This window comes from Chanodichthys erythropterus, chromosome 12 (assembly GCF_024489055.1).
Source record: "Chanodichthys erythropterus isolate Z2021 chromosome 12, ASM2448905v1, whole genome shotgun sequence".
NCBI classification, from domain to species: Eukaryota; Metazoa; Chordata; class Actinopteri; order Cypriniformes; family Xenocyprididae; genus Chanodichthys; species Chanodichthys erythropterus.
The window spans coordinates 55606211-55628585 of record NC_090232.1 but is presented as its reverse complement, the minus strand read 5'-3'; the positions used below and the strand labels follow the sequence as shown (position 1 = coordinate 55628585).

At 41.6% G+C, this 22375-nt stretch overlaps 2 protein-coding genes across 5 annotated transcripts in view; both read left to right on the top strand.

Moving 5' to 3' along the window:
- Nucleotides 1-1060, top strand: part of LOC137032003 (lysophosphatidic acid receptor 2-like) — a 33370-nt gene extending 32310 nt beyond the window's left edge. For 2 of the 3 annotated variants that reach the window (XR_010896637.1, XR_010896636.1), the window contains exon 8: nt 911-1060. The gene's annotated coding sequence lies outside the window, so the exon portion shown is untranslated. The remainder of the gene's footprint in view (nt 1-910) is intronic. The other variant, XR_010896640.1, reaches the window with a different exon arrangement.
- LOC137032004 (lysophosphatidic acid receptor 1-A-like) lies at nt 1039-20481 on the top strand. Of its 2 annotated transcripts, none has more exons than XM_067403439.1 (4): nt 1039-1374; nt 9062-9476; nt 16140-16450; nt 18695-20481. In XM_067403439.1, the coding sequence occupies exons 1-4, from the start codon at nt 1039-1041 to the stop codon at nt 18788-18790; spliced, it is 1158 nt and encodes a 385-aa protein (XP_067259540.1). In that variant the 3' UTR covers nt 18791-20481. The 2 variants fall into 2 exon arrangements, with proteins under 2 accessions (XP_067259540.1, XP_067259538.1); XM_067403437.1 differs by having other exon boundaries at nt 16140-16396; nt 18695-20480.
- The last annotated feature ends 1894 nt before the right edge of the window (nt 20482-22375 follow it).

Here is a 22375-nt window from a genome sequence, read left to right as displayed (position 1 = left end):
TTGTAGTTATAGTTTTTATTAATTTTCTGTTACTAATTTTAGTGCTTCAACTTAAGGTTTTTTCCAGTTTATTGTCAAGGCAACATTTCTAATTTTCATTTAGTTTTTCAACAAATATTTATAGTTTATTTCAGCTTTATTTCAATGAACAGAAATGTTTTTAATAGTTTTAATTCACGTTTATAAGACTGGTACATATATATTTACACACTTAAAACTGTGTTTTGTCCTTGTGTGGGTTGAAAATGAGGTTTTCTGAGATGATAACAGTGAGTTACTGGAAACCTTCTGCTCTGGAGCATCCAGTTAGCCCGCTTTTGAGCTGATACGCAGGCTGTGATTGGTTGAGGTGCAGTTGGGCTGCTCTCTGTCCATCTCAGTTGGAAATGTTTTTCTGGTTTTGTGCGGAAGTCGGGTTACTCTGGTGAGAGAGTGTTAGATGGACAGATGATCTCTAGTGTGGTTTTGTGTTAAATTTAAATTTAAACATTTATTTATGGTATGTTGCTAGTTATGTGTGACTGTTTTGAGGCTCAGCAAATCAAACAAACTACTCAGGAAATGTAAAAGTCAAATAAAGAATCATTTTCATGACATTTAAACATTGTTTACTCATTACTGTAATGCAAAAGTAAAGATATATGCATAATCTGTCTTAAAATGTGTTTATTTGTCAGGAAAATGTCACAAATTCTAATGGTCATGTTACAGTATTCATTGTTTTAAAAATTCATTGAAATTATAAATTATAATTGCATAACTTTCTTTCAATTTTTGGCCTGAATTGCTACCTGGACATTTCTGTTTGTTGATTTGACTGTGAATCACTTCACCCAACCTGATATATGTCATGACTGGTGATTTAAAAACATGAATAATATTCACTTCATGTGTTTTTCCTCTGTCGCAGAAGATCCGATTCTTCAGACTGAAGGTTCACAGCTCCATGCCTCCTTGAACGACCTCTGACAGTCGAAGGCCCCTCCCCTTCACTCCCACCGATCAGATCCCAGCCAATCACCCACTCTGCTGTCTCCGATGGCCCAATCACAGTCCGCCACGATGGTTTGCTACTACAACGAGACTATAGCTTTCTTCTACTCCATCAACAATAAGGAAATCAGCGTCCAGTGGGGGCCGATGGAAGCTTCTGTGATTTCCCTGGGACTGCTCGTTTGTGTTTTTGCGATCTTCGCCAACATGCTTGTCATGATGGCCATCTTCATGAACAGCAGGTTTCATTACCCCATATACTATCTGCTGGGAAACCTGGCGGCCGCGGATCTGTTTGCTGGCATCTCCTACTTTTACCTGATATTCCGCACTGGTCCCTGGACCAGAGGGCTCACCATATATCAGTGGTTTGTCCGACAGGTAAGGCTGCGGTTGGGAGTGTCTGGGATTTAATGAGTAATGTTGGTGCTGAAAAGAGTAACCATGACTGGTTTAGCAATAGAAACTGCACAGAATTTCAGGTGTTTGACAAACCAACGAAGATGTGTTGGAGTAAGCGTTTATATTTGTTGAGTATTCCTGAGGTAAGTACATCTGAAATCAGTGTGGTTGAGCAACAGGATATGCTGTGCTTCCTGTTTCCTGTAAGGAATTCTGGGAGATCACTTGCTGCCTTAGTTGAGAATCCTGTAATGATGGAAATTCATTGGATAAAAACGATAAAAAAAAAATACACACAGAAACTCAAAAGTCTTCACGCCAAACCACCAAAATAAAAGTTTGGTTTAATTTGAAGTTGTCAAAGGACCAGTTGTTGATCTTTGCATTGGAGGGTGGGCTAGAGTCCTCCGGGGGGTGAAGATTTGGCTGCTTTGCCCCCTTCAGGGAGAGTAGCGTTGTTCGAGTCTGATCCATAGCTGACGGCCATGCTTTCCCGGCCCGCCACAAGCGTCTGGCTTGAGCAGAACCCTCCGCCATGTTCCAAACGCTCAAGGCTGGATGATTAATATCGGATCCCTTTTCTCTGTATGGAGTTGGACTTGGTTAACATGACGGCTCGTCTCATAAACGAGAGGTCCCAGTCAGGGCTGAAGAGCTTGAATTCATTCAGAGGCAGAACTGCGGTTCCACTGAAACTATTTCAGAGGCTCCTGATGCATATGGCATCCACAACCTTGTTCGTGAGATGAGCTGTCATGTTGATCAAGTCCAACTCCATACCATAAAAAGAGATCCTCTGCACAGGGGAGAGTTTTCTCTTTTACCAGTTGACCTGAAGCCCCAGCTGCTGAAGTGCCTGAGCACCAGGTCCCAGTGATCACATAACTGAGCTCACGAGTTGGCCAGGACGAGCCAATTGTTGAGGTAGTTGAGAATGCGAACCCTTGCTATTCTTAGTGGGGCAAGGGCGCAACTTTTGTGAAAGCATGGAGTGACAGGGACAGCCTGAAGGGGAGGACTTTGTACTAGTATGCCCGTCCCATGTACGCAAAGCGTAGGAACGGTCTGTGTCGAGGGACAGTCAAGACATGGAAGTATGAGTCCTTCAGGTCTATTGCTGCAAACCAATCAAATGTGCGTTTCTGCGTTAGTAATAATAATAATAAAAGTTTTATTTATATAGCGCCTTTCCATTGCTCAGGGACGCTTTGCAAAGGAGATACAGACAACAGGTAATAAAGACAGACAATAATAGAAGATTAAACAAGGATAGTACAAAGAAAGTAAAAGGGGCCATTAATCACGGACAGAGGAAAACAGAACACAAATTATGAGCAGTAAAATTCCAAGAACAAATGGGTTTTGAGTAGGGATTTGAATTCTGAAATATTAATAGTACAGCAGAGTGACCTGGGGAGGGAATTCCAGAGTTTGGGTGCAATAACACTAAATGATTTGCCTCCCATAGAAGAGAGGCGACAACGAGGGACTATGAGAAGGCCAGATTCAGATGACCAAAGTGATCGGGTCGGGGTGTAGGGAAGAAGCAGGTTACAGAGATAACTAGGAGCCAAGACATGCAATGATTTGAAAATGAGCAGGAGTATATTGTACTTGATATGATGGGTCACTGGAAGCCAATGGTGAGCAAAGAGAATAGGGGTGATATGGGCATAATGCTTGGTGTGGGTGAGCATTCTTGCAGCACTGTTTTGAATATATTGCAGTCTGGCGATGGAGCTAGCAGGTAAACCAATGAAAAGGGCATTACAGTAGACAAGACGGGATGATAACCGCTTCAGCATCTTTAACACTAATGAAAGTGTAATGGACAGAGCTTGGCAATTCGACGTAGGTGAAAAAATGCAGATTTAGTGACAGAATTGATATGAGCCTCAAAGCTGAAAGTGGAATCAAAAATGACAGCAAGATTTTTACCAGTAGTGGATGGTTTGATGAGAGTACCAGCAATATCACAGGCAGAGTCAGTGTGAATTTTGTTAGTAAGCAATGGGGTTCCAGTAATACTGATTTCCGTCTTGTCCATGTTTAATTTCAGAAAATTGGAGTTGAGCCATTCTTTTATTTAATTCACACAGGTGGCAATTTTATCAATTTGAGTAAGTAGAGCAGACGTACATTTAGCATATATTTGGATGTCATCGGCGTGGATATAATTAAAGCCATGATGATGTAAAATCTGACCCAGAGATATTATGTAAATGATGAATAGCAATGGACCAAGAACAGATCCCTTAGGGACACTTTGCTTCAGGGGACAGTCAGAAATCTAAAATCCTGCATTGAAATGTAAGATTGTCTATTAGAGAGATGGGAAGAAAGCCAAGAAAGAGCAACACCGGAAATACCCATATCTGATAGGCGTGAAATAAGTAAGTCACGACAGACAGTATCAAAGGCGGAACTAAGGTTGAGTAACAGAAGTATTGAGAGAAAGACAGAGTCACCAGTGAGGAGTAGGTCATTCACTACCTTGAAAAGTGTAGTTTCGGTACTATGGAATGGGTCAAAACCAGACTGAAAGGGATCAAAGAGCTTATTTTCAACTAGGACAGACTAAAGCTGAGAGGCAAAAGTTTTTTTCCAGTAATTTGGCAATAAATGGTAGATTTGAAATTGGACTATAATTAGACAGGATTGAGGGGTTGAGTTTAGGTTTCTTGAGAACTGGGGTAACTGCGGCAGCACTGAGTGGCAGAGGGAATGAGGCAGTAGTAATAGATATATTAATGAAGTGAGAAATATGTGCAGAAATGACAGAGTTGCTTAATTTCAGGAGAGAAATAGGGGCAGAGTCAAGTCGACAGGATGAAGAGTTGGATTTCAAGACTAACTCAGAGACAGAAGATGGATTAGTCAAAGAAAAGCTAGTCAGTGACTGGCCAGAGAGATTAGGCATGAAGCTAAACTTAGTCGTCTCACCAGAAAAACACCAGCATCTGTCTTTTCCTGTAAATGATTCAATTAGGAACAGCAAAATTCATCTGAAACTAGAGCATCATGAGATGGCGGTTTGGTGAGCTTGTTTATTGTGTTAAATAATGCTTTTGGGCTGTTGCTTGATTTGTTAATCATAGCAGAGACAAAACCAGAATGAGCAGAGTTTTTTTTATAATTTTTGAGGTGAGAAAAGCTAAATAATGAACAGTGAGGCCTGTTTTTTTTTTTTTGTTTTGTTTTTTAGCTAACCTAACCCTAACCAAGCAGGAGAACAGGAGATGTCAAGGAACAGGCAAGGGTCAACAGTTCACTGAGTTAGTAAAAAAGTTAGACAAGGTCTTAGGAGAACGGTAGAGTAAAATAATTATGAGTCAGCCTTTAAAGCCATATATTGAAATGTGGTAGTGTCATGAAAATCAAGTTGTGAGAGTCTGAAGTTATCTCGATAGATGACAGCGAGATCACCCCCTTTACCATGCAGTTGTAGTCTAGATTATATTCATCCAGTTTGAGTAGATTTAACTGCAAAAAATCATCAGGAACTTGCCATGTTTCAGTAAGAAGAAAAATGTCAAGTTTGTTATCATTGATAAATTAATTGAGATAAGGGGCTTTATCCGAGATCGATCGATAGTTCAGAAGAGCAAAATGTGAGGGTATTCAAATCAGACGATGAGGTGGTACATTGTTGGTCACCAGTGAGATAAATCAGAGAGCGGCAGATAGAATAGCCAGCGGTGGTAAGGTAGACTTGGACGATATCCTATAGTTAGACCAGATGCATGGAAGAGCATCAGGCTTGGAGCAGTGGATACTCATGGGGACTCGTGGTGAGTTATGTATATATTGTGGACGACGGAGAATTCCTAGACCTCTGGCAGTATTCATACGTCAGATAATCAAGATGCGGGCGGCAGTTCAAGCCCTTAGTTGAGCAAAAGAATATCCAAATTCCATTATGCTTAAAGTCTCTTGAGATAGCTATCCACGCTTTTATAACTACGCAGTTGGAATACTGCAATTCTCTGCTCTACAGTATTTCAAAGACCCAGGTTGCTCGAGTGTGCCGACTGGGCGAACCTCCTGAGCGTACATTTGGACTACTGGAGTCTACAAGATGGACAGTTACGGGAAGTAACCCCCCGCGTCAAACACTTGAAGCAATAAAGTTCCCTCGTGACAGGAATCGACTGCGGGACTTGGGGCGCATAAGAACCACACAGACCCAGGACGTAGCAGACAAATCAGCCGAAGCGGGTTGAGACACTGCAGGTGTACATACATGAGGCGCATTCTGAAAAACTGACCTTGAATCACCCATCAGAGCCTGTCCTCGAACATACGGAGTAGAAGCGGCTAAAGTACAAGAATCCGGGTGTGACACAATAGGAACGGTACCGTCATCTGGACTCATGCAGTCAATCACACTCTTTTGCAGGTCCAGCGAGTCACGGAGACAGCGTTGCAGTACAGCGACCTCGTCCTGTAGGAACTGAACCTGAGACCGTAAGTCTCCATCCTCTCTCCAAGATGTAGTCTGTCTTGGTAAATAGTCAGAACATGTCAGTAAATCAAGTAGGTCACGATTTTCAGTCATCTTGTATAATCTACGACATAACAGCAAATTACAGAAATATTCTGAAAAGTAAAACAAAATATTATATGCAGATGCAAAGTTTACAATGAATCAATCAGGAAATAAGAACAATACAGTACATCAAACCTGTTTGTCTGCTGAAGAAATAGTAATGTGCACCTGTACAGTCTCTGTTAAAACACTATAAACAATTTAACTCAGAGAAGATGCACAAAATACAATACAAACTTAGATAAAAACCAATAGCAGTGTCAGACCAGGCGAAGTGATGAAGAAGAAAAAATCGTGACATCGAATGGTAAAGTCTTGTGTAGTTGCCTCAAAAAAATGTTCAATCCGGCAAAAACACAAAACAAATGTCCATTTTTTCAAAGAGGAAGAAGAAACAAATTCAAAATAAATATTCCAAGTGTTTTCTTCTTTCTTTAGTCTCTTCAAACAAAGTTCTGAATTCAAAGAACAATAAACTGTCCGTCCCATTGAAAAATATGACCAACTAGACGAAACAAAAACAACATAAAGCTCACCTGATCTATTTGCAGCTCCAGTCTATCTCGTACGAGTCTTTAAAGAACAGCAGAAAATCCACGAAATGCGATTGCACGTCCTAACACGCTCTCCGCGGTTAGCAAGCTAACGTTAGTTATCTTGCCTGGAAAACCCATCAAACCACGAACACGTCCATCGACATTCCGTAACAGGCAGGAGAGAATGAGACAACGTTGGTAGATCCAAACTGTTCGTGCGTCACTTTGTAACGCAGAGTTTAAATGTTGCCCAGAAAAACAAATGTGTAACTCAGTTCACATTCTACCTCAAATTACTGTAAATGCTTCTAAGTGACTGTTACAAGTTCTCTCTGTAAATGCAAGCTCGTCTCCACCAGAGTTGCCAACTGCTTTCAACTGAAAATAGCAAAAACTGGTAGCTAAATGTCACTATATGACATAATAATGGCAAATTCATTGATCTATATAAATATGAATAGAGATCAGTGGGCAAAATATTAATCCAGATATGGTTTGTCCAAGAAGTTGCTAGATTTGTCCCTAAACTTTTGAAAAATGTCTCAAAAGGGGAGGGGAAGTCACTGAATCTAGTGACAAAATTCCTAAATATGCAACACTGCTTTCCACAGCTCAATTGAGGAACAGGCAGCATCAATTAGGCTCCTGCAAGAAGACAGGGAGGAACAGAGGAAAACAGGGAAAAACTACACTTCCCTTTTGACTTTCTCTCCCTTGCATTATCATCAACATACACAGCCAATTACACAGAAACACTTGTTACAACCAACAGTAAATATAAAATGTATATAAAAATATATAAAGACCTTATGCCTTTTCGGGTGGTACTTAATAAACTGATAAACTTTATATCCTTAAATCAACTCCAATGAACTGTAATAAAGTGCTCTCACCTTCATTACTGCCGTATCCAGTATCACTCTGGAGGCTGTAAGCTGGATCATGAACAGTACTGATCTGTCCTTGAGTAACACATTTTTAGCACAACCTCTGTTTTGTATTGTCCCTTTGTATTGACATTCCTTCACAAAGCAGTCCAGTGTGAAATGATTCACGCAGACATAAGCCAATTTCGGTAGAGTTGAGGGAGCATTTTCTTCGAAAACAAAATTAATCCACCTCTTCTTCATCGGCTCAGATTTAGGGAGTAAATGGAAAGAGCTATGTGGATTAATCCATCCAGCTACAGAACACCCTAAAATGCTTGGGAGATATTCTCTTCAGTGCAGCAATAGCAGACTGTACAACTCACTATGAACTCACTCAGGGCGGTTCTATGTTAAAATGTCAGTGTCTGTCAACATTTTTGGGTGGGGCCTGTGGCTAATGTGACGTCACATTGCCAGGGATCTGGAAACGGCTTGTTCTGAGACACTGCTTATGATTTATGGGGATTAAAAAAAGGGGTTAGGGTTAGGGTTATCATTATAGGGTGGTTGTGTATACACACTGCCAACACACATTTATAGCCAAACACCATGCAAAAGTGAATTTTGCATAGTAGGCCCCCTTTAAAGGGGTCACGAACTGAGAATTCAAAACTTTCTTGTTATTCCAAAAACAGCTTTTATTGAAACCAAGGCCAGAAAATGATAGGATCTTAAAAGTGTAGAATTTGACATCATAGTGCCGCAAAAGATTGTCTTTGCAGAAGAAAATCAATGGCTACTTCTATCATCACGTCTTTGACCCTGCCCACTGGCACGTTAGTGAATAGTGACATGAGAAGGAGAAAATCCCATATGATGACTGGGCTAAAAATAACATTACCTTCCAAAGGATGTTAATGCTAGTGGGTTTTTTCAACTATGTGAAAGTCTCTGTAGAAAATTATTTGTTTATATTCGGTACATTTCACGCTGGATAACTACTCATTTGAAACTGACCTATGATATCCTATAATATGAAATTTATCTGAATATAAATGATCTCATAGATGTGGCTGTTTTGGTTCACGGTTATAGTGGCACCAGCTGCGGCAGTAAATGTGGTATATTGATATGACTTTGACATAGTCCTTTTTTATTTACTTGTTTTAAATGCATATTGCCCATCGTGCACCGTTTCCCTAAAGCCATCGCTGCTTGAAGCTATATTTGTTCTTATTATAGTTATCATTAGTTACTGTAATATTTGTTTTTACATTCTCATTATAGTTGTTATAGTTACCATTACTGTTCTTATAATAGTTATCGTTAGTTACTATTATCAACAACTCGTTGTAGTTGTTGTTCCAGATTTTTATTGTTATAGTTACTGTTGGTATTTTCACTATAGTTTTCGCTGCAGTTATTGTAATTGTTATATTTATTGTTAGTTACCAGTATTGTTCTCATTATTTATAGTTAGAATTGTTGTTCTTGTTATAGTAATCAATATATAGTTATAGATGTCATTATAATTATTGTTATAGTGTAAGTGTGTAGTGTATAGTATGTCATGTGGAGCACAACTACTGAGTTCCTCTTAAGATTTTTCTGAGGTTCTCTAGTAGTTTGGTGATGGACTATGGATGAACGTCTTCACATCGGTCATATTTGTCGTGACTCTCATGTGTAAATTCTTTGCGTGTCTCCTTTAGGGTTTGATCGACACCAGTCTGACAGCGTCTGTAATTAATCTGATGGCCATCGCTCTGGAGCGACACCAGACCATCTTCACCATGCAGCTGCACAGTAAAATGACCAACCACAGGGTCGTGCTGCTCATCATCGGCATCTGGCTCATAGCCATAGTGATGGGTTTGGTACCCACTATGGGATGGAACTGTGTGTGCAACATTCAGAAGTGCTCCAACATGGCGCCGCTCTACAGCCGCAGTTACCTGGTGTTCTGGGCCGTGTTGAACCTGCTGACCTTCACGGCCATGGTGGCCATCTACACGCACATCTTCATCTATGTTCTGCGCAAGAACCAACAGATGAGCCAGCACACCTCTCAGGTCAAACACAAGGAGACAGTGATCAACCTCATGAAGACCATTGTCATGATATTGGGTAAGATGGATACTCGTTTCTGACTTATGACGTGTCCTAATTTTACGCAATGCATTTCTAACTATATATTTCTCTGTACAGTCTTTACTGGTAATTTACTGGTAAATGTGTGAACAGGACCTATTCAAAAATACTGGTAAATTGCCAGAGCCAAGTTGTAACATTACCAGTAAATTACTGGTAATGTGCTCTGTGTGAACGCAGAATGAAGATAACTGGTATGATCACATACAAAGTCAGAATGCGCTGATGTAAGAAGTCTGCTTTGGACCAACCAAAGTTTTTATGGATATGATGTGATTACGCAGCACTGTTTACAGTGAGCTTTTTTAATAGTTCTTCTATTTAAATATGCCCTAGATGATCATCTTTGACCGTTGTGCCACTTCTCACAGCTTTTTCAGTGTGTCGCACTCGAGACCCAGCCTCCTTTTCCATTCATCAGCATTGCGGCTCTGCAGTTACTATTATGCATGGCTTGTGTTTTTAAGAGCAAAAACGTGTTCTGTTTGATCATCCGTTAAGCATATCACTCAGACATCAAAAAATGTTGTCATATTGAACTGAAACTAAAGCGCTTATCCTCATGCGGGCTAATGAAGACAACTGCGCAGTGTTTAAAGATAATTTCCGATGACTGACTTCACAGAATTTACTGGTATTTTGGTGCTATTGTGTTGAATGGTCTCTTAAAAAGCCAGAAAGTGTGAACAGCATATTTTTGTATTTACCAGTAGTCATTCTGGTAATTTTACAGTAATTTACCAGGATTGCTGTGTGAAAGAGGCTAATGTCCCTGACATTCAAGATATGGGGCAAACAAATGCCCCTGTTTGAATTTTCCATCAAGAATAGCATGAGTGCAAATGTGATACTGTAATGAAGTCCACTGAAGTTGTTAGAACCCAGATGCAGTTTATTACATGAATCCAAACATACATGAAATACACAAGAAACAAAGTCTAGGCTTGGTTTTGCTAACATGGACTCACCAACAAGGGACAATACGAGACAAGGAACAAGGCAAGGAGCTTAAATACACAAGATTAATGATAAAACAATGAACACCTGTGAACACAATCAAGATGAAACAATGAGAAAAAGGACTGTCAATCACCTTGTCACGAGATGAAGGCTGAATAACAATAAACCAAGTTTAATTATATAAGCAGGCGGAACAGGGAGAATATATATACAGGAGTAAATGAGGGAATTAAACAGGAGCAGCTGGGCAAGGATTAACATAATCAGACACCATGGCAACTAATGAGAACATGACAGACAACAGAACACACGTGACATTAGCTCCCCCTCCAGAAGGCGCGACCTCGCGCCATAACAGAAAAAAGTTCACAAAGAAAGAGGGCAGAGGCTTTGGAGGAGGGCGAGGAGCTGGAGACGGACTGAATCCTGGGGACGTTGGCCACAGGCACCATGGTGGAGCTGAAGGTGGGAGGATCCAGGGTGGAGCCTTGACTGACGGGCTGGGTGGCAACCGGGAGACGATTTGCGACGACAGAACCATGGTGAGTGGTGGAGGAACCGTTGGAACAGAGTGATTGACGGACCGTGGCGACATCGCAGAACTGGAAGACGGGAGCTGAGCCACTGACTCGCGGGACTGAGGCAATGACGTGGGGTGATGGTGTGGTAAGGGAGGCCGGCGGGGAGGTTGGAGGAAGGGAGGAGTCCAGTGATGCCGAAGGGGTGCAGGGTGAGGATGCAGCCCGAATCCCAGAAGTCCATGGCTGCAGCTGGGCGTCGAATGCCGAAGACTGACCTGCAGTGTTGACCGATCCCAGCGGAGCTTCCAGGCAGATGGACCGTGGAGGCGATGGAGTGGTGGGTCGAGGTTAATGCGACAGGCTGACAGGTCGAGGTGGAGGTGTGGGCCTGGAGGCCTGAGGTGCAGCCGGGGACTCGTGGTGGTAAAGAGGCGCGGAGGATGAGCCACACGGAGTGAGTGGTGGTAGTGTAGGATAGAGCTGTGTCTATGTATGTACACAAGTGCTGATGTTGAAATAAGCCCCAATCAGTGTTTGCAAAACCATCCTGTAACTGATCAAGAGCATCCTTAGGCCAAGTTCTAACGGTCACCTTATGTGGTCACTCTTCTCCTTAGCTGGAATAAGGAGCAGAAAAAGGTGCAGCTCTGTATGCGTGTTTAATGTTGGTGTATACCTGGTCAAGTGTGTTTTCACCCCTATTTTGGCACTTAACATGCTGGTATAATTTGGGAAGTACCGACTTAAGGTTTACTTATAATTGTAGTTATTTTATAGATCTGGTTCATTTAGTTACACTCATATAAAAGAGCAAACAGACCTGCAGCGGTCTGAATGTGTTCAGTAAACTCCCCTTCTGGAGAATAACACACAGCAGCACAGTCGACATTCATAAACACGCAGAGGATCTGGGGGATGAAGGCCTGTTCGGGCTCGTCTAAGTGGATCTGCGTGCTTTTACCATCTCAGCCTCATTTCTGCTCTGCTTTTCTCTCATCACTTCACCCTCCCAGAGTGAGAGAGAGGCGAGTATGTGCATGTTCTGACAAATGACCGTCCGTCACACCCGCTCGCAATCACATACAGGGAACGTTGACACATACATTCAGCCCAACTTCCTGGGAACTCAAGCTATGTGAAGTCTTGGAAGTATCCCATAAATTAATCCCATATATTATTCCATTATTTTTCCTGTTATCACTGTGAAGCTGCTTTGAAACAATCTGTATTGTGAAAAGTGCCATATAAATGAAGATAACTTGTTTTTAGAAGTTTTTAGTTTCACTTTAACAACACTCCTCTGACTTTCTCTTGTCAAGTCAGCCTTATTTCTAAGCACTTAATTCAATGCAGATTGTTTCAAAGCAGCTTCACAGTAATAAACAGGAAAATCAATGACGTAGAATCACTGATGCAAACTTAATCAAATATAAGTGTCAGGGATCAACTATGGATAACTTCTAGAGTTCTTTAAAGAATGACTGGAGGATGTTAAATGCCAGTTTTTCTTTTTATTTGGTTTTCTCCCAAGCCAGTAAAGTGCAGGATGCTTACAGGTGTGAAAACATGAAAAAGTTCCAAAGAGAGGGGGGGGGGGGGGGGGGGGGGTTGGGGGATATATAAAATGGCCACGGACTTGCAAGCCATCTGCTGTGTGCTCTCCCTCCACCCCTATGGCTCAGTCTGGCTCCGCCCTACCTCTTCCCGCCTCCCTGAATCCTTACCCCTGTCCGGTCAGATTAAAGTGTAACCAGGTAGCTCAAAAAGAGAGTCTGGCATTGAGGGTTGTAGCCAGCTTTTCGTAAAGCATAATAACAATGCCTCACGAAATTTGTTACAGTACCTTGTATTTTATCTTATAGTATCCACTTTGTTGTTCAGTGAGTGCAGGTTACTGAAGATGATGGAGGGCAATGGTGGCCGACTGAATCTCTGATGCAGACGAGTTCGTATGTCGCCTCTCTTTCCTCTTTTCTTGTGTTTCAGCTTGACCACCTCCTGTGGTGTAATTGTGCTCTCCTCCAGTTTTTTAAGTAATTTGTTGTCATCTCTCGAGTCATCTTTGTCTTTATCTCCAGCAGAGCCTTTCGGATGTAAGAGTAGACAGGCGATGATTTCAATCCGCTGGGCTCCATTCTCACCGACCCGCGTGCCAACCATGATTGATCACACATGCTGACAATCCACAAAAAGAGCAAAACCAGGAGTAAACCTTTTCTGACGGTCATCCCTCCAATTTTACTGGAGACAAAAACACAAACATAGCACTAAACACTCAATACATTAAACAATAAAACAAAAACAATGGACAAACCATACTGAAAACGCAGTGTGCAGCTGAGCAGCGCACCAGAAGAGGAAGTAATTTCTTGGATGTTCTTCACCCTCCTCCAGAACCCCCGCCCTCCCTTCCTCCCTCCCTTCCTCCCTCCTCCCCTCCTCCCTCCTCCCCTCCCTCCCTCCTCATCTGGGGTGCTTCTCAATTCTTATTTGTGCATCCTCGTTTTCTTTCCTTGCTTCCTTTCCTCGCGTCTTAGCTCCACCCCTCCAGGATGCGAGGGAAGGACGCAAGGAAAAGACGAGAGGACGGAGGAATTGAATCAAGTGAAATGATAAATCCTCGCTCCCTTTAGCGTCACTTCAAAGCGTCATCAGCTGCGATCAAGGGATCTACCCACTTGTTGTTAAAGTTTGGTTATTTAAAAAAATATAATAAATATGAATAAAGCCAGAAGCATAGTTGAAATATATGAGATATAAAGTTTATTTAATCTGTAAAAGTAAAGCATACATTTAAATTATTGTGACAGATATGAAGGGGGAGGAGAATTTATGCGTGCGTCAGGTTTCTCGATGAGAAAGACTTCCGCAAAGAATGCACCTGTGTATCCTCGCTCATGACTCCTCAGAAAGCCTCCTCACTCCTCGTTCCTCGCCTCCTCGCGGTGCGATTAGATAACTGAGATGTCCTTCAAGATGGCTGAGCTCGATTGTTTTCCGGGTCATAGGATGGAGAAGGGAGGAGCGAGGAGACGAGGAGGGATATTGAGAAGCACCCTTGGACTCTTACAGCGCGAGAACTCGTCTTCCTGGGAAGGGCCGAACTGTAATATGTATGCTTTCTGTGATTAGTTTGCTCCATGGTTTTACCTAGTTTACCTGAGTTGTCTAATTAGTAATTTCCTTCACCTGTGTCCTGTTAATCACCATGTTAAGATCCATTTATACCCTGGCTGCGTCCGAAAACTGGAAAATGCTACATTTCAAGGTAGTAAGCAATCAAGGCACGTCAAAATCCAATGTTAGCTTCACTTCCTCTCTCATGAGATACCTTCCTCAGATCGATTTTTGAAGGAAGCATAGATGTATCCTTAGCTGCCTTTGATATCCCACAATCCTGTGCTTTCCATTCTGTGACAGTTGAACTAGAAAAATAAAGATAGCATCCAAAAGTTGCGTTTGCTGCTCAGTTTTTGAACAAAATGTACGATTTTGACCAACATATTTCAATTTTGATATCATTTCTATCGAGAAATTACTACTGTAGTAATTAAATATTTGTTTAGTTCTCACCAAATCTCGCGCTATATTGCTGTAGATCATTAAACTTTTACGCTGCCTCAGAAGTCTGTCCAAAATCAGTTTCGTGAGGTACCTTCATGCACAAACGCTGCCGTACAAGTCATTCTCTTATAAGACAGCGAGGCAGCAAGACAGCTACCTAGGTTTTCGGACACAGCCTCAGTCTTCATCCGTTCTTGTCAATGTTAAGATGTGTATCCTGTCTGATCGCCTGAGTTTTGTCATTAAATCCTATTATAATTGGTCTCCTTCATCTGCGTGCTGTTTCCACTAACCAGGTATAACAATAATTCAATCAGAGTACTCCTCAGCAGCGACTGCACTCACTGAACACCAGTCATAGACTAACTGACTACTTCATTGTATGAGAATTTATACACATGGGTACAACCATTTCTCAAAAATAATATAATATGGAGAAGTACTTGTAACACGGTTCGTAAATGTGGGAAGAAGGAGGCGGGAACCGGCGAACTTTCAACAAAACTTTAATATAAAATAAATGAAGAACAAAACGAAAGTAATACCCTCGCGGACGTCTGCCGGCCACACAAACATAATAAAACATAAAATAATATCCAGGCCTGGTCCTTTCTCGTCCTTCACTGTAGTCGCTCCTCCTTTTATGCTTCCGGAGCTCCTCCGTGAGGGACTCAAGGCCGGTGCGCCTCCCAGGTGAAGCTCATTAACACTCGCGCCACCGGCCTCGCGCCGTTCCCTCACGGCTCTCGCCCGCCCTGGTCGCCACAGTACTAATAATAAAGCAACACAATTTCCTTCAATACACCTGTCACGATCACCATCTGTTCCTGTTACAATCCTGTCAGTTCCCGGACTACATTTCCCATCATCCCCCCCTGTCAGTCACATGCACTCACTCCACCAATCACCTGTTGCCACATACAGCCATGCACACTACACACTAATCACCACACCCAGCTGATATGCATTACCTGGACTATAAAGGACTCATACACACACCACCTCACCGCGAAGTCTTGATTACCCAGTGTGTCATTTCTGAGCGTTTCCTTGTTTCCTGTCTGCCTGTGTTTCATCTTGCCTGTTCCTGTTTATTGACCCGTTGCTGCCTGTCCTGACTCTTGCCTTGTATACTGTTCTGTGAATGATATCCGCCTGCCTCGATCTACTGCCTGTACCCTGACTACGTTTCTGCCTGTTCCTGTTTGCCCCTGATCGACCCAGCCTGTACGACTATGCTCACTGTAAATACAAGCTTGCATATGGATCTCTGCCTTAGTCCCGCTTCGTTACAACACCAATATAAATTGCACAATTCAACATTAATTTCTGCAGTAATTATAGAAAGTCAAGAGCAATAAATTGAGTATTCTAAATAAAGACATTTGTGTATATTTAAGTCAGTTTGCATAAAACACGCCCAAACCATCTCCATATCAGGGCTTTCTGCACAAACCTTTCCTTTATGCATTTTGTCGCTCTCTACAAACATGCAACATTTCCAAACGTTTGTCCTAAAATCCTAAACATTTATTTTACACATCACTGTGTGTTTCCGATTATGTGTTCAACGCTCTTGTGCTCTCTCTGGCAGGTTGTTTCGTGGTGTGTTGGACGCCGGGTCTGGTTCTGCTTCTGCTGGACAGCTTCTGTGAATCCTGTGATGTCCTGACATACGACCAGTTTTTCCTGCTGCTGGCCGAGTGCAACTCCTTCATAAATCCCATCATCTACTCCTTCCGCGATAAGGACATGCGCAACACCTTCAAACGCATCCTCTGCTACCGCTGCCGGATGTCCCAGCAGTTGGGCGAGCACTCAGGCGTCCGCTTCAACACCCTCAAGCAAGAGGTACTCTCTGAGTACTACGGGACCCACAAAAGAAAAAAAAAATCTTTTTTTGTTGTTTTCTGTACAAATATTTAAACCATTTTAAATCAGCATACATTTACTTGAGAAGCAAAATTACTTAAGATATTAAAGGAGGGTGTAATGCTATTTCATGCATTCTGACTTATTTACACTGTTAAATAGTTACATTCTCATGCTAAACATAGCCAAAGTTTCAAAACATGAGTTGGATGTATGACGGAGTATTTCTGTGCCAAATATACTCTTTCCGGTTGTGGACATGTTTCGCCAATTTTTTTTTGAGTATGGTCCTTTATCACATAATAAAGGGCGGAATTCCTTGTATAGGCACTTCTCCCTGATAAGCGTGCACAAACACATCACCCAGAGCAAGAGCACACCCATCAACACGCTTCGTTTGGGATACCGAAGCAGAGAGATTTTTCAACAGATGCTGTGTCCCAATTCAGGGGCTGCACCCTTCGAAGGCCACATTTCAAGGCTGCATACTTCGAGGCAGTCTCATTTAAGAAAAATAACCATTAGTCGCGTTACGCAGCACGTTTGAGCTTCCTCAAGAACCAGTGAGGTTCATTCTCGTGTTACGCAGCACGTTTGAGCTTCCACAAGAACCAATGAGGTTCATTCTCGTGTTACGCAGCACGTTTGAGCTTCCTCAAGAACCAATGAGGTTCATTCTCGTGTTACGCAGCACGTTTGAGCTTCAGCAAGAACCAATGAGGTTCATTCTCGTGTTACGCATCACGTTTGAGCTTCCACAAGAACCAGTGAGGTTCATTCTCGTGTAACGCAGCACGTTTGAGCTTCCTCAAGAACCAGTGAGGTTCATTCTCGTGTTACGCAGCACGTTTGAGCTTCCTCAAGAACCAATGAGGTTCATTCTCATGTTACGCAGCACGTTTGTGCTTCAACAAAAAACAATGAGGTTCATTCTGGTGTTATGCAGCACGTTTGAGCTTCAGCAAAAAACAATGAGGTTCATTCTCGTGTTACGCAGCACGTTTGTGCTTCAACAAAAAACAATGAGGTTCATTCTGGTGTTATGCAGCACGTTTGAGCTTCAGCAAAAAACAATGAGGTTCATTCTCGTGTTACGCAGCACGTTTGAGCTTCCTCAAGAACCAATGAGGTTCATTCTCGTGTTACGCAGCACGTTTGAGCTTCCTCAAGAACCAGTGAGGTTCATTCTCGTGTTACGCAGCACGTTTGAGCTTCCTCAAGAACCAATGAGGTTCATTCTCGTGTTACGCAGCACGTTTGAGCTTCATCGAGAACCAATGAGGTTCATTCTCGTGTTACGCAGCACGTTTGAGCTTCAGCGAGAACCAATGAGGTTCATTCTCGTGTTACGCAGCACGTTTGAGCTTCCTCAAGAACCAATGAGGTTCATTCTCGTGTTACGCAGCACGTTTGAGCTTCAGCCAGAACCAGTGAGGTTCATTCTCGTGTTACGCAGCACGTTTGAGCTTCAGCCAGAACCAGTGAGGTTCATTCTCGTGTTACGCAGCACGTTTAAGCTTCATCGAGAACCAATGAGGTTCATTCTCGTGTTACGCAGCACGTTTGAGCTTCAGCGAGAACCAATGAGGTTCATTCTCGTGTTACGCAGCACGTTTGAGCTTCAGCGAGAACCAATGAGGTTCATTCTCGTGTTACGCAGCACGTTTGAGCTTCTCAAGAACCAATGAGGTTCATTCTCGTGTTACGCAGCACGTTTGAGCTTCTCAAGAACCAATGAGGTTCATTCTCGTGTTACGCAGCACGTTTGAGCTTCTCAAGAACCAATGAGGTTCATTCTCGTGTTACGCAGCACGTTTGAGCTTTCTCAAGAACCAATGAGGTTCATTCTCGTGTTACGCAGCACGTTTGAGCTTTCTCAAGAACCAATGAGGTTCATTCTCGTGTTACGCAGCACGTTTGAGCTTTCTCAAGAACCAATGAGGTTCATTCTCGTGTTACGCAGCACGTTTGAGCTTTCTCAAGAACCAATGAGGTTCATTCTCGTGTTATGCATCACGTTTGAGCTTCTTGAGTGAACTTTGAGTGTCATAACTTTGCAGATATTGTTTATGCTCTAACAGCAACATTACACACTAAGTTGAAAAACCATAACAGGACCCCCTGGATGTTCCCCCATCTTTTTGATTGATTGATTGATTCTCATTGAGCTGTGACTATAAGCACTTCTTCTGTTGCTTTTCTCTCACGGGTCTTCTTGGGTGAGGTCATCTTACAGTTATTTGCAGCCCAGTGTTTTGTCTGTTCTCTGTGTCTCAGGCTCGCAGGGCTCGTGGTGGAGGCGACAAACAGGCTAACGGAGGACAGGTGGTGCTGAAGGACGGAGAGAAGATGCTGGACTCCTCTAAGAGCTGAGGAACGAGAAGGATCTGTCTGTCTGTTGATTAAATATTTTATTTATCTTATAAGAAAACAATTATAGAAATAGTTTGAATACTGTTTTAAAGGCCTCATGGCCTACATGAAATTATTATTACAAAGGTCAGATGTGTCTGAGAAAGTCTTGTGGCCTATTTTGCAGTTTTTTGCTAGGTCAGGGGTTTTCCAGTAAACAACAGATGGCTTTGAAAGACCAAGTCCATTATTAAGGGGTGTGAAATACATATGTCACTTGGAGGCTTCTTGTCTCTGGGAAAGACAGTCAAGTCACCTTTAATCATATAGCGCTTTTTACAATGCAAATTGTTTCAAAGCAGCTTTACAGAAATAGCAGGATCATAATTAGAATAAAATAAAAACTAGAACTCTAGAAAAAAATAAAAATAAAGTCATAAACCTTCCCTATTCAACTTACAGAACGAACGCGGCGCCAGTTCCATTTTTTTTCCATAAGTTGAATATGGAAGGCGTAAGACATACAGTGTAAGCGTTTTGAAGAATACGGAAAGCGGAAGCACGTACAAGCCTATCATTTGTTTATAAAGCATATACAGTTGATTTTTCTTTTTCAAAAATGACCTATGGTTTCGCTAGATTAGACCCTTATTCCTCGTCTGGTATCGTTTAAAGCTCTTTGAAGCTGCACTGAAACTGTAATTTTGACCTTCAACAGTTTGGAGGCCATTGAAGTCCACTATAAGGAGAATAATCCTGGAATGTTTAATTTCTTAATTTCTTTTCAACTGAAGAAAGAAAGACATGAACATCTTGGATGACTTGGGGGTGAGTAAATTATCAGGAAAAATTTATCTAAAAGTGGACAATCCTTTAAAATAGCATGGGGAAACTGCTCAATCAGATGAGACTGAAATTAAGAGACAATTAAAAGAGATTGTTGTAGAATTTATAAAGGATACATTTGATTAATGCGGATCTCTGAGTGTTTAATTTCTAGATGACACCAGATGACTTCTGGGGCAGATGCCTTGACCTACCAAACGATAGAAACTGGATTGTGAAACAAGTGAAGGACATGTCTGCAGAGAGAAGAAGAGACATTGGTTGATGGGCCTTCATCGCCCCTGAAAGAGGAAGTTGAAAACTTCTGAGGGGCTGATATGGACAAAGACTGAGGAGAGGCAGAGACAACAGCATCCAGAGTCAAACCACTGTCACACCATGACACCAGAGCCTTGAATGCCTTCAGACTGACAGAGCAAATGCATCGGATGAGGAGGGAAACACTCAAACAGCAGCCCAAACTGATTCCTGATCCGAGCAGAAGGACTTCATCCTTTCCTAAATGGGCACAGCTTATACATTTTCAATGATCACTACAGAGACTGCTTCAGATTTTATTGATTGGCCATATTAATTGTATTTTGATTATTCAATTATTAACTTTTAATATCAATACTTTTCACACATTACAAAGAATAAATATGTGAACTTATGATATGAGGGTAAGAAGCAGGTCATTGCCCATGTTACGAGGTAATGCAGATTTAAGGGGACGATAAGAAAGATGTTTGATTTTTATTTTTTTTATTTTTTTTGCATGATAAAGAGTCTATTTTGGTTATTAGATATGAGAAATGTGTAAGAATGGCCCTGGCCAGAGATGAATTCAGATGTCCTGCAGGCGTCTTGCCTTTGTTGCTTTGTTCAATAAAGTCTTGTTTTGACTTCTGGAACTCTGCCTCTTCATTTGCAAGAAAGAGATGACTTTTCTCCACTACATGAAGTTGAGTGAACAAAACATGATATCCGTGTACATCCGAGCACTTTAGTCAGAGCGGGAATAAAGCGATTAAGGTGTTTACATGCCTGTTTATTGTGATTAAAATTGGCGTATGCCACCTAGTTTAATGCGATTATGCTTACTATGATTATGAGCTTAATCGCATTACTTTAACTGAAGTATTGCGTTTACATGAGGTGAAGTTTAATCGCAATATTGCCAAAATCCCATTATAATCGTATTATGAGGGTGCATGTAAACGCACTCAATGTGTTATATCATGTTAAAAACATGTTAATTTATGTTAGAAATATGTTAAATAATGCTAACAACGTACTAAATCATGTTAGAATCATGTAAGCAACATCTTAAAACATGCTAGCAATGTGGTCAATCAAACTAGAAACATGTTATCAACAAATTAAAACACCTTAGCAAGATTATCTCTCTGTTTTTTTTTTTTTTTTTCTGATAAACTGTATTGCCTTCAAACTTTAAACTTGCGGTACTTTGACGTCATGCACCGATCGGTCTGTGCAGCGCTGCTTCAAGTCGAACAAGCCTATTCTCTTCTGCAGCGCTGACATCCTCCTGCCGTCGCCTAGCAACAGTCTCTTTGGAGACAGAGATGCTCTTCTCCTGTTGCCGAGCAACAGCGTAGCCAAAGGCAGCGTGGACCCCTTCTTCTTCCTCTTCTTCTTCTGCAGAGAGATCGCCCTCTGGAGTCCCGCCCGGGACATGACAGATCTCACGCCAACTCCGGATCCGAACAGTTGAGTCTTTGAGGAGGATCCCAGTGTCTAAAAACTGATTAGTCAGCTACAAAAATGAACTCAGAGAGGAGCATTTAGCTAAATATATGCACTATAGGCTATTGCTTCAGTATTGACACACTTTTATAGTTTTATTTTTAACTGTTGAGACATATGATTGATTTAATTATATATATATATATCAGCTATAAAGTGCAGTGTGTAATTTCCACACAGTTTTCTAGTGTAGCGCCCTCTACAGGATGAATCGTGTTAGTGCAAGTGAGTGGAGTGAAGGTCAGTGTTTCACTGCTCTGATGCTTGTGTCTTTAACTACTGTGAACTTACATTTAAATTAATCATTTGATACAATGCACTTATTGTGTACATACATGTTTTTACAGTGTACTTATATTTTTAAAAAAAATCACCTGCATGTAATTACATCTGTAATTACTTTCTGTAATTACATTTATAATTACACTGTTGACCCATCCCTTAACCTTTAAACCTACCCATACCACCAAACCTGTCCCTAACCTTACATAACCACCTCAATAGCAGCAAACGTGTTTTACAATACAATATGAACACAATAAGTACATTGTACTTATGTTATAATGTAAGTACATAGTTGTTAAGAACGCCTAATATAAAGTGGGACACTGAAGGTTTATGGATTTAAAATCATTATAAAAAAATTGCATTGTTTATAAACCTGTGAAAACAGTTTCCACACAAATTAGAAGAGATAGATTCTGCAGAAAACGTTATCGATCAAATCTGTGAATCTGTGGACCTGGAAAAAGGGATATCCCAATTCAACGACATACAATTCATTAACATCATGTTAATCTGGCAGTCCCTCTTCTCAGCTACAATCTCGTATCGCCGACTGCAGGTTGAGGAGTCCAGAGGAAAAGCAGGATATTTGCACTTCAGCTAGTTTTACAAACAGCCTTCATCTGTTCTGTAGGAGCCATTTTAATGCAATTATTTGTCCATTGGGTGGCGCTCTGGCATGGTATATTCAGGGCTGAGCTTAATAGCGATTCACTGGTAAAGAGT

Coding starts and splice junctions, on each gene's coding strand:
- LOC137032004 (XM_067403439.1), top strand. CDS start 1,039: ATGGCCCAATCACAGTCCGCCACGATGGTTTGCTACTACAACGAGACT. Junction 1,375..9,061: donor ATCAGTGGTTTGTCCGACAG/GTAAGGCTGCGG, acceptor TGTCTCCTTTAG/GGTTTGATCGACACCAGTCT. Junction 9,477..16,139: donor GACCATTGTCATGATATTGG/GTAAGATGGATA, acceptor TCTCTCTGGCAG/GTTGTTTCGTGGTGTGTTGG.